This window comes from Canis lupus, chromosome 33 (assembly GCF_003254725.2).
Source record: "Canis lupus dingo isolate Sandy chromosome 33, ASM325472v2, whole genome shotgun sequence".
Classification (NCBI taxonomy): domain Eukaryota; kingdom Metazoa; phylum Chordata; class Mammalia; order Carnivora; family Canidae; genus Canis; species Canis lupus.
Genome location: NC_064275.1, coordinates 7,096,394 through 7,109,087, shown reverse-complemented (window position 1 = coordinate 7,109,087; position 12,694 = coordinate 7,096,394). Strand labels below are relative to the sequence as shown.

Sequence of the window (12,694 nt, the reverse complement as noted above, 5' to 3'; positions counted from 1 at the left end):
GAGGGGCTCGGGCTCCGTGCGCCCAGGGCTGCGCGGCGGCCCCGCTCCCGAGGGTGAGCGTTAGGGGCTCCGGCCGCGGCGTCACGCGGAGGGGAAGGCGGGCACTTCATGCTCTTGTGCTCTTAACGGAAATACGCTAATACTGTTAGGACTTTTGCATTTACGTTTATTAGGGTGTCTTTTTGGGTTTTTTAAAGATAGATTTGATTTGAGAGCGAGCGCGTGGGGCCAGGTGGAGGGGCGGGCAGAGGCAGGAGAAGCCGGCTCCCCCTGAGCAGGATTCCAGGCCCTGAGATCCTGACCTGAGCCAGAGGCAGAGGCTTAACGGATCGAGCCACCCAGGCGCCCAGTATTGCTTTTGGATTTTTGTGTTTCGTGTATTTGTGCCTTTTTGTCAGGTTTGGGGATCAAAAATCATAAAACGGATAAAAGCTTGCTATCCTTTTTTTTTCTTCCTTGCCATTTTTTTTTTTTTTAATGCTCTGGAATAGTTTATCAAAGTGGATCTAGTTTTTAAAAGGATACCCTAAAGACATTTTTGGAATAAAGACATTTAAGTATGAACCAGATATTTGATGCTTTAATGAATTTGTGATTATGCCAATGTCTTTACTCTGAGAAGAAGCATGCTGAAGCATTTAGGGGTGAAGGTCAGAATGTCTGGCTTAAAAATGTAGATAAAAGGAAAATATGTGAATATAGAGCAAATGTGGCAGATTTATTATGTCTAAGAGAATATATAGCTATTCATAGTACTGTTTTAATACTTTTTATTTATTTTTATGTTTTAATACTTTATAAAAGTTTTAAACTCTAAAGCTTCAAATGATAAAATTTTCATAATAAAAAGCTGGGGGGAAATACCTAGCAATTATGGATTTTTTTTGAAGGTTTAGCAGATTAGCTGGACCTGGCTTTGTAGCAGGAAGATACTAACCTTTTAATTTCTGCTCTGCTTATTAGCTTATTAAGTCTTGAGTCAATATTGGCCACTTACAATCTGCAAAGTCACCCATTTCCTTTAGATTTGCAAGGTCACCGGCACGAAGTTTTATCTGACAGGGGTACCAAACATCGCTGGACCTGCTAGTAGAACACCCTGGGGGAGCTGCCCAGTAACTCCTACATCAGGCTGGAGGCTGAGTCATCAGCAATTTAAACTAAGACACAGCTCTGAGCATGGAGGACACCTTGCGAGGGGTCGGTGAAAGGCCCAGCACAAGAAGGGCCTGGGAAACCGGGGAGCGAGCCACCCGAGGGGTGGGAGAACCAGGAGTGACAAACAAGGCCAGGAGTCTGTGGGCGCTGCGCTCCCCACATCATGTGCAGGGAAGGTAGTGCCTCGGCTTTTAGAGAAGGAACAGTAAGAAATATGAAAACTGGTTTTGAGCTTTCCTTTAGAACTTTCTGGGCATAATGGAAAAGCTAGTCGCTGGGTTCCAGTTCTGGCTCCGCCACCGATGCCATCAATGCGGAGGCAAATCACTTCCTTCTCAGGACCTTCCGTAACCTGTAGCACAAAAAGAACTCAGAGGTGGAGACAGGCTGGAGGACTCCCTGGCCGTCCTCCGTCGCCCCACTCCCCACCCTACAACCGCAGCAGCTGCGCCTCGGGTTCCTGCATTCCCTTTCCCCCGACCCTCGGCAAGGAACGAGACTACAACCACCACACTACATGGACCCCCGAAGCCCGGGGCAAAGCCCGGTGCCCGAGTGACCTCCCCTAGGCTGGGGACTGGTCAGGTTCTAGTTTTATTCGAGGTACTTTGCCAGCAACTCCGGTGGGTAAGTCATCCCTATTTCCGTGTCTAGACATCGGTTCAAATTCAACCAGCAGGGGATCCCCGGGTGGCTCAGGGGTTGAGCGCCTGCCTTCGGCCCACGGCCTGATCCTGGAGTCCCGGGATCGAGTCCCACGTCGGGCTCCCTGCATGAAGCCTGCTTCTCCCTCTGCCTGCGTCTCTGCCTCCCTCTCTCCCTATCTCTCATGAATAAACAAAAAATTAAAAAAAAAATTCAACCAGCCAAAATTAACTTTATCACCTCTGAAGGAGCTTCTCCCCCCCACCTTTGTTCTTCCATACAGGCACCACCATTTGTGCTGTTTCCCAGTTCTCCTGGTTCCCCACGCCCTCCCCTCAAAAACCGAATCACTTCTGTATTTTTCAAGTGTTTTATCCTGCACCTCTGGTAAGGACAAGGCCCTTCTGACTCTTCTAAGAGCCCCCGTTGGTTGCTGCCTCCTTTTCTATTCCTGAGACCACCATTCACAGCTAGACCTTCCTCACTTGAGGAACAAGAAGCAGTTGAGGGCAACTGCTTCAGGCAACCTAACTGGTCTCTTTTTCCTCAGCATCTTATCCTCCACCCAATCTTCATAGTATTAGGGAAGTTTGTCCGGGGGGGTGGGGACAGAAGTTCAATTTTGGGGGTGAGATAGATACACAAATGATTAACAGTTGTCAGAGATGGAGGGCTGAAAATCAGAACTGGAATCATCTCCACCATAAGAGCACGAATTCTAAGAGCAGACGAGATCTTAGGAGCATGTACGATACTACAAAAAAATAAAACATCATACTCAGGAATTATACTGGGTTTAGAGCTTTGCACAAATGTCTATCAAGTGATGAAGGGATAAGGGCTCCTAGGAGGCTCAGTCGGTTAAGCAGCTGCCTTCAGCTCAGGTCATGATCCCAGGGTCCTGGGATGGAACCTCGAGCCTCGTGTCAGGCTCTCTGCCCATTGGGGAGTCAGCTTCTCCCTCTCCTGTCCCTCCCTCCACCACTTGTGCTCACACTCTTTCAAATAAATAAAATCTTAAAAAAAAAAAATAAGGTGAATGGATGAATGTGATATATCCATTCAGTGGCATATTCTACAGCCATAAAGAATGCAGTTCTGATACATGCTACAACACGGACGAAGCTTGAACATATTATGCTAAGTGAAAGAAGCTAGACACAATTTATTGTAGGATTCCCTTTATCATGAAATGTCCAGAATAGGCAAATCCATAGAGACAGAAAAGGAAGTTAGTGGCTGCCAAGGGCTAGAGAAAGGGAAAAGGAGAGTTACTGCTAATGGGTATGGATTTTTTTTTTTTTTTAATTTGAGAGAGAGAGAGAGAGAGAGAATGCATGAAGGAGGACAAGAGAGGAGGACGGGGGCAGAGGCAGAGGGAGAGGGAGCAGCAGAATTCCTCCCTGACCCCAACAAGAAGAGAGCCAACTCGGGCTCCATCCCAGGACCCTGGGATCATGACCTGAGCCAAAGGCAGACACTTACCTGCTTAACTCACTGAGCCACCCTGGCACCCTGGGTATGGGTCTTTCTTGAGCAATGAAATATTCTGAAATTAAATACCAGTGATGGTGGTGCAAGTCTGTGAATATACTAAAAACCACTTGGTAGACCTTCCAAAAGGTGTAGATTATATTTCAATAAATTTTTTAATTCAAAATGAGTAAAGTTGAAACATCAGTTTCATCACACATTCAACCTATGGAGTTGGGTTTTCCTTAAGACAAACTGTGAACTTTAAATAGACCCACCAATCTCTGGCTGGTTAGTGTAGTATGTTAGAGTACCATGCTAAATAGTTAAGATCCTGTGTGAAACACACTGGCAGCAAAAATGGCCGAGTAGGTAACAGTACAAATTTATCGCCCCTGCCAGAAAACGTGTTTCATCAGTGGTTGGCGATTAGCACCAAGTCTATGTAAGAGAATTGATTTTATACCTTAATAAGCAATAATTAATTCTCAGGGAGTAGGGAGGGAAGATACCTTCATTTTTCACTCAATTTCTTTCAGCCTTCATTTTCTAATCTTGGAAATACAGAAAATAGTAACAATCTCATAATGTTGCAAACTCTGCAATCCTTGAGCATAGGTAAGAGGCAGATATCCCACAGTGAATTCTAGTTCTGTTCTCTGTGGGCCAGTTAAGGAAGGATGAGCTACATAAGTGCCTAATACAATCAATAACATGTATTTTTGTTTAATATTTGTAACTAGTAACTGTGGTGTTAAGATGAGGATACTAAAGTACAGGGAAGTAGGTCAAGGTACGAATTTATTGCACCTGGATTTAATGTCATTAGTTTTAAACTAGCTCTTTTCTCCTCCCCATATAGATGAGCAGAAATAGGAATCCAATACTTTCAATCCTAAAAATTGAACATTAAATTCCACTAGAAAGATAGCCGTCCATTTTCTAACTTTGTGTTTTCTGCAGAGATTTACAAACAGGGGAGGAGGGGAGAAAGAACGAGAGCGTCATTAAGAACAAAGTTCTGAGCAAATTGTACTGGTTTATTTACAATTGTAATTTATAAACAGTAACACAAACATCTTTACATTAATATGAAAAAAGTCCCATGGCTGAAATGGGCAAAAAATGGGAGACTTCAGGGCATTTCTAAAGGGGGCGCCAAAGAATGGAAAAAAAAGGAAAATGCAATACAACCGTTGTGGGTAGAATTATAAATATCAAGTACTGCACTAGGTGCAATTTCATGCAAATGTCTTCAACCACTCAAGTAAACTTTTTATTTAGGTATTAGAATAAAATATCTTGAACTATGTTGCCTGTTATTCACTTGATTTCCATTAAGTAAATTAAAATACCTGGCTATAAATAGGGTACATCTAAATATTTCTATCAACCCCTTAGAGATAATCCATTACATTTTAGGACATGGCAGATTGTGAGGATTTGCTACTTCCCAAGAAGATTTTATAAGGAGTCATTCCATAGCCCCAAACATGTTCCTGGATTTCTCTCACCAAATGTGTCTAATATAGACCTTAAATAAATTAAATGGAGAAAGCTGCAAAATGAAGCAGATCACTTTTTAGTTTTGTCATGTTAAAAATGGTTTCAAACCACTGGAACTTTAGAGTAGACAAAAAAACCAAAGAAGAGAAAGAAATTTCAGAAACAGATGATAAAACAACTGTACTTTATACAGCTCTCTTATTATTTGGCTTTTATTTAAGTGGATATTAGTGTGGTCACAGACCATAATCTCAGTAAGGATAAATCAATGTGTATACAACACCAGTTCTGAAATATCCTAAATCAAATATTCCACTTATAATAAAGACCAATGACATTTTTACAGATATAATTCTGTCCCCAAAATGTTTATTTTAATCTTAATGTGCCTACCTACCTATTACACTTTTAATTGCTCCTTAGAAACCATTAGGATGAAGTTTAGTATGTGAAGCATCCAGTCTTCAAATCATTAGCTAATGGTGCAAAAAAAAAAAAATGATTTAGAAACTGATGCTTCAACATTTCACTAGCTGGACATGTGTATTTCTGAATTGGCTGGAATCATCATCTACTTTCTTAAAAAGATTTCACATTTTTAAGAACAGAAACAAACTCTTAATCTATGTAATACTTTCGGTTTCTGATACTGCTCAGTGGATAAAACTAAATGTAGCAATTAAAGGGGTCTCTTCAACTAATTCTATTTCTAATTTTCAGTGAAGACATTGCAAGTATATATGTGTATGGGTGTTTTTAAATCTGAAAGTGATACATATTTTCTTTTAAAACACAGCTCTTCAAAACAGAACTGCATTCTGCACCCTTAGTTCATAAGGGCATAGGGTCATTTACTTCAAAGTCATCTAATAACTGACCTTTATAAATCATTTTACAAAACCGAAAATGCAAAAGAAAATTTAAGAAAAATTTTAACTGTCCAGAAATTGATTATAATAATTTACACATTTTTAGACCTGCAATTCAAGCACCCCCATGAGCAAATTAAAGGTCTTCAGTTAGTATTCAATCAGCAAAATATGTCCATGTTTCTTCTCTTGGTTGCCTTAATTTCTTTTGAAATAATTCTCTTTTATATTAACTTTCCAAAGCATCCAAAACTTTCATGATCTGTTGTTTTATGGCTTTGGTAGCATCTCCTGCATTTGGAATCAAATACCTGGGGGGTGGGGGAGATATATAGATATATATTAATATAAATTGCTTTCAAAAAATAAAAAATAAATTTAAAAAATAATACAAATTGCTTTCACTTCAGGATTCCGCTTAGATGTCACTTCCAATGGGCTGCTTCCCCTAACCTACAAAGCCAGCAGACACATCCTCATATTGACTCCCCATAACTTATTTTGAAAGAAAGAAAATCTAAATATAAAAGTAAGGTGGTTTTTCTTACAGTGTACAGCCAGGTGGAATGAATCACAGATCAGGAGTCAGGAGGACCATATTTGGTCCTATCACAAGCTAGGTGTGAAGATCTGGAAGTCATTCAACTCCTCTGGGCTTTACATTTTTATAGGACTATAAAGATGGTTTAGTTTTGAGATCAATGTGGTCGCATGGTCCTTGGTGCCAGTCCATGAACTGTTTGTCACTGGTCCACAATAAGATGAGGAGGAGCTTGTACCAGATCATAAGTTAAATATACCACTCAGCACACTGCTTAATTCACACTTTTCCAAAGCAAGAATTTTTTTGATGAATGACTTATATTCTGAGACAAGCTCTTATTTGATTGCAAACCAGCATTTAGTGCAGCAATGGTACAGATTACTTAAGGACCCTTCTGTCCAAAAGCTTATGAAATTAGCTATGGCACTCACTGGAACCATGTGCTAATCAGCCACATATGACTAAGGATATAGCAGAAAAAGATCAGCAAAGAATGCTAACAAAAGTGGCTGACATATCCTATTCCACCATCTATTCCTAGTGATGAATTAATTCAATAATTCAGATAATATCATTCTAAGAAAATCTTACCTTTCGATTGCCAAGATTTCTATTCCTGAAGTGTTGCTGTTTCCATACTTGAAGGTAATTAGCTCAGGATGTTTTTTTTTAGATGTAATTTTAACTACAGAATTTAGTGCTTGTCGAGACTGTATATAAGCCAATCCTTTCCGTGAAAGAATCTCCCTTAAACAGTACATGTGTGTTGCAGTAACCAACAGATGACTTGAGAGGGAAAAAAAGGAAAAAAAAAAACATTAAAAAAAACAAAAAGAATTTTAAAGAAATGCCGTGCAAAAAAGCAGTTACTTCAACAATAAAAGATATTCAACTCCAGATAAAATTACCTACTTTTGATTAAAGAATACAAAGGATCACACCTAAAAACAAAAAAGCTACCCAGTAGTAGTTTTTAATTTCCTTTTAGTTGTATGCAAAATTAACATTTTATTAACAGAAAATGTTGTAACTGTTTAAGAGCAAATTTAATATTTTATATAATAAAAAGTACAATACAATTAGAAATCATTAGCATAATATTTTTAGAAACTATTCTATCTGGTATATGGAATATAGTACTTTTCAAACTTTTGCAGTTATTGTCTATATTCATAAACTATTTTCATTCTCATTATACCACAGTGTATACTTTTTTTTTTTAAGATTTTATTTATTTATTCATGAGAGACACAGAGAGAGAGAGAGAGGCAGAGACACAGGCAGAGGGAGAAGCAGGCTCCACGCAGGGAGCCTGACATGGGACTCGATCCCGGGTCTCCAGGATCACACCCTGGGCTGCAGGTGGCGCTAAACCGCTGCGTCACCAGGGCTGTCCCACGGTGTATACTGAAGACCACTTAGCAATAGTTGGGCTGCCTCACATATTTTATAATATTCTGTAACTGGACCTTGATCGTAGAATGGACAAAGAATTATTAACACACCCCCTTCCTTGTGTCTCAGCTCACTTAATACAGTGATATACTATACACTTTTATGTAATTCAGTAAAACTAATACCAGACAAGTCCAGAATGCAGGACATTCTGCAGATTAAACGGCCTAGCCTTGGAGGATTCATTCACCATGTAGAAAAAGGGTAGGAGGAGGTGGTAAGGACAGTAGTACTCTTGTATACGGGGGTAAGACTAAAGAGATTAACAGGCAAATGCAATGTGTGAACCATGACCAAATCCTGAATCACGAAATAAAAAAGAGACTATAAAAGATACTTTGGGGCACTATGAAAAATATGAGAGTGAACTGTATGTTAAATGATGTTCAATTTATGGTTTTTAAAGAGTGATAATGCTGAAGTTGTGTAAGAGAATGCTCTGTTCTTGGGTGATTTATGCTGAAGGATTTAGAGATAAAGTGTCCATCGTAGCTGTAAGATTCCCTAAATGGCTTAACAAAAGAGAATTGTGTATGTATATGTATCTATATGTAGATACATAACTGGATGGAGTAGTGCAAAAGGAAGTTAAAATCTGGTGAACCTGAAAGAGGCTTATAAAGATGTCCAATGTCTTGTTAACATTCAACACTTCAACACTTGGTTAAATTTTTCAAGATAAAAAATTACATAAGAAATATTTTTAAAAATCAAGATATATAGGGTAGCCTGGGTGGCTCAGCTGATTAAGCATCTGCTTTCGGCTCAGGTCATGATCCCAGGGTCCCGGGATCGAGCCCAAATTGGGACCCTGCTCAGTGGGGAGCATGCTTTTCCTTCTCCCTCTGTCTCTGCCCCTGCTTGTGCTCTCTCTCTCTAGCTCTCTCTCAAATAAATAAAACCTTAAAATAAATAAAAATCAAGACCGAATACAAGCTGACAAAGCAAAATTATATCTTATTGTACTGAATAAAGAAAATTTCTTCTGCAGTTCAGTTTTTATTAACTTCCCTTAATTTAATTTTACTTCTGAAGAAGGCATTTTATTTTATTTTAGGATTTTATTATGTATTTATTCATGAGAGACCCAGAGAGAGGCAGAGGCAGAGGCAGAGGGAAAAGCAGGCTCCTCACAGGGAGCCCGATACGGGACTCGATCCCAGAACCCTGGGATCACACCCTGACTGAAGGCAGACACTGAACCACTGAGCCACCCAGGCGTCCCTGAAGAAGGCATTTTAAAAAGTACCTAGGAAACATGTGTCCACTTTCTTTAACTTCTTTACAAGGAAAATGATGCTTGACATCTGGCTTGTTTATCCAAGTCTGGATGTTTACAACCTCTTTTCTGTCATCATCGGACATTGAAGAGCTGTCAATTTCATCTATGAAGAAGTATTAAAAGTGGGAATTACCAACTTTAAAAATGAGACATTTTTTAACAGCTTGAAAAAATTTTTTTCAATATTTTAATCATATGGTTTGAAAAACAAAACACTTCTAATCCTGTTGCTATATTTCCTTATGCCACTGGCATAATACAGAATTATTATTATGAAACATTAGACTACATGGTAAGAAAATCAGGTGAAAATACTGAAAATACACTTTTAACTACACTTCAATAAAAAATAATGTAAATACATTTTTAAAAGACTGAGGAATTTCAACTTTTTTGTTTTATGTTACATGACTCTATGTCTAGACTATAGAGCGATGGTTGAACTGTCCAATAATAAACACCTTGAGGGCAAAGATGGCAGGGTTCTTGTTTTGCTGGATTTTGATTTTAAGAAAAAAACAAAAAACTCTGTCCTGCGATAAATAAGTAAAATTATCTTTAGTGTTTTGGTTTTTTTTTTTCGAGTGAACTAACTCTAAGACATTCTAATTTTTTCTAACTTAAGTAAGGGGAATTACAGTTCTTAGGGTTAATAATTACACATTATTTTTAAGAAATACTTCAAAATATAGAGAGACATAATTTAAAAAAATGAAACATCACATAGCTATACTTTCAGCTTAAATAAAAAGTGAAACTCTTGTGTATCTCTCCCCAATCACATTCTGCTTCCTTGTCCACTAAGACAGTGACTGACTGTTATCAGTTCCACCCTTTAATCATACATGAATATCCCTAAAAAATATACAGTAGTGTTTTTTTGCATTATAAGTAACATTTATATAAACAGTAGGCCATTCAATTGTATTCGTCCACACTGCTTCTTCACTCTCAACATTGTAAAATTTATCCATGTTGATACACACAGCTCTAGTTTTCTCATTTTCATTACTGTGCAATTTTCCATAATATAAATACATGTGTAAATATATGACACATTTGAAAATATACCATAATTTTTTCATCCATATGCCTCTCAGAGGAATGAAAACAGTTGAAATGAAAACTGTCATTGAAAGAAGTTGAAATACTCAGGGAGAGCTAGAGACTGATAACAGGAAGATAGCACAAAGTGAGTGAGGAAAGGACAAAAAGAAACAATTAGAAATAGCATACAGAAAATCTCATTTACCTAAATTTAAGATTTGGGAAGGTGATTTTGTAATATTTGTTAAAATGTCAAAAGTAGTTCCTTATAATCTAACAATCTTATTGCTAAGAAAATACCCTCTGTACACTTAACAAAAGTTCATATAGACAAATGTATAAAAATATCTACTGTCATTTGAAACAACAACAACAAAAAAAACTGGAAAACTACCGGTATGAATTGTGAGAAGACTGATTACATAAATAGAGAATAAAGGTGGAATATGGGCTGAGATGGAAAAAATGCAACATATATTACTAAATAGAAAAAGCAAGGTGAAATTTGGTTGTTTTTTTCCTTCTTATTTTGTACATTTATTTTTCCTAACCCAATACACACACTAATATTAATTATAATTACTAAGCCAAGGTAATCTTGGCATCAGGAACTAAAATAATAAATTATTTTAAAATTATTTTTAAAACTAAAGACCACCACAGAGAATGACAAATTTCCCTAGCACAATATCCCCATCTTGTGGCCCTTTAGGATATTGCCTCCAAAAAGGCTCTAGATGTCTCAACTTTGGAATGCCCTGAACTTTATTTAGTACCACAAATCTCAATCTCCTAGGTGGGTGGATCAAGGGGATTTAAATAAAATCCTACGGACTTAAATACTATTTCAACACTCATAATTCCCAAGTCATCACCAGTTTACTAGATCTCTCTTTGGCTAAAGACTCCTATAATCAACTGCCTACTCAGCATTTCTCCTTGAATTCTAATAGGCCTAACTTAAGATGTCTAAAACCAAACTCTTAGTAGAAAAACCACAGACTCTCCAAAATACAGGATCTCACTGTGTCTTTTTTTTTTTTTTTTTTCTTTTAAAGCCGTTGTTTGGCTAGTCTCAGAATGCTCTCTCCAAGGACTCCCATGGAAAGCATCTGCAGATAAGTGTTACTACTACACCTGTGTCGTATTCTTCTTCATCCCCAATGCTGAAAACAGGCTTTACACCACGGTAAGGCTTGCCCACTCTGTCACTGCTGCTCACATGCCTATATTCAAAGAATTTCAGAGGGAGAAATCATCCGTAAGAAGTTACCAAAGATTTTCACCAAGTATGTGAATATTTAAATAAAATGTACACATGCTTTGTCCCTAGCTCCCATATACCACCCAGGTTTAGAATAGTTATGTTAGGGAAACTGTAACAAGATATGGAAATTATGTTAGCAAAAGTGGCATTATGTCTTGATAGGCTGAATGCTTTCAATCTATAAAACTTTTTTAAAAAATTTAATATTTATATTAAAACAAGTGCTTAGATCTGCACAGCCTTAGGGAAGTCATTTAACCTCTCTGTGATTCTGTTTTCATATCTGTAAGAGAGTAGTAACAGCAGTTACTGTGAGAAGTAAATCAGTTAATACTTTGTAAAGCTGTTAGGACAAAGCCTGGCATATAGCAAGTGCTATGCACATGTCTATTAGAGAAAATAGATTATGGAACCAAAGATTCATATTCCAGAAGAAGTGTTAAGACTTTCTCACATGGGGGATCCCTGGGTGGCGCAGCGGTTTGGCGCCTGCCTTTGGCCCAGGGCGCGATCCTGGAGACCTGGGATCGAATCCCACATCGGGCTCCAGGTGCATGGAGCCTGCTTCTCCCTCTGCCTGTGTCTCTGCCTCTCTCTCTCTCTCTCTCTGTGTGTGACTATCATAAATAAATAAAAATTTAAAAAAAAAAACTAAAATCTTAAAAAAAAAAAAAAAAAAAAAGACTTTCTCACATGGGAGCAAATACCTTAAAGTTTTTCCTCCCATTTTTTAAATCATAGTTTCAATTGTACAACATTGTAATTCAACAATTCTATATTTACCCAATGCTCACCACATTATAATCTTTTTTTATTATATTACTTTTGTTTTAATAGAAACATGTTACTTTTACATAAATGTAAATAAACCATGAAAATTAATCTGCCTTTCTTTTTTAAGTGGCAGAAGCATAAACAACATGTAAACTCAAACTTGATTAGTTCTACAGTAAGTATGATCTCTTTTTAATATAAAAATTTCTACCTCAGTACTTTTTAGGTAATCTCAAACAAACCAAGAAGAAAGTTAAAGCGTTTCAACAAAATATATGTTTCTGGGGAAAAAGCACTGGAGTATTTGTAAGATAAATGCTCCATCAAGATTATCTACAATGATGAAAAACTGGCTTTTTGGGGTCATGTATCAAGAGATAGTTCCATATGGAAGAATTCAGATTACATGTCTTTACTTAATCTTAGAATTCAATTTTTCCAGAATAGAGATCAAGCCTGTATTTTAAATAAGTTCTTAATATCTCAATAAAAATCTTATCATAACCCAATTTTGTTGAAATAGACTTAAATCTTTACATCTCCCAAAACAACATTTCTCAACAGAAAACTCGCAAGAAAAATCAATTGAGAGCTAAGTGGATAACACTCTTTGGAATTATAAATTAATCAAACACAGTATATAGCTTAAGTTAAAACATATCTAATATAAAATT

The 12,694-nt window shown here is 37.5% G+C and overlaps 1 protein-coding gene and 1 long non-coding RNA gene across 6 annotated transcripts in view; one reads left to right on the top strand and one right to left on the bottom strand.

Moving 5' to 3' along the window:
* Positions 1-39: 39 nt before the first annotated feature.
* On the top strand, positions 40-11,432 carry LOC125754243 (uncharacterized). The gene is made up of 2 exons (XR_007407920.1): positions 40-1,785; positions 11,038-11,432. It is a non-coding gene; the product is annotated as an uncharacterized LOC125754243 (long non-coding RNA).
* The window catches only part of TBC1D23 (TBC1 domain family member 23), a 56,791-nt gene continuing 48,392 nt past the window's right edge, over positions 4,296-12,694 (bottom strand). For all 5 annotated transcript variants that reach the window (XM_025416585.3, XM_025416604.3, XM_035710133.1 and 2 more), the window contains 4 exons: positions 11,117-11,205; positions 8,900-9,035; positions 6,787-6,981; positions 4,296-5,962 (listed from right to left, as the gene is read on the bottom strand). In XM_025416585.3, coding sequence (XP_025272370.1) covers positions 5,881-5,962; positions 6,787-6,981; positions 8,900-9,035; positions 11,117-11,205 — 502 coding nt within the window. In that variant the 3' untranslated portion in view covers positions 4,296-5,880. The remainder of the gene's footprint in view (positions 5,963-6,786; positions 6,982-8,899; positions 9,036-11,116; positions 11,206-12,694) is intronic.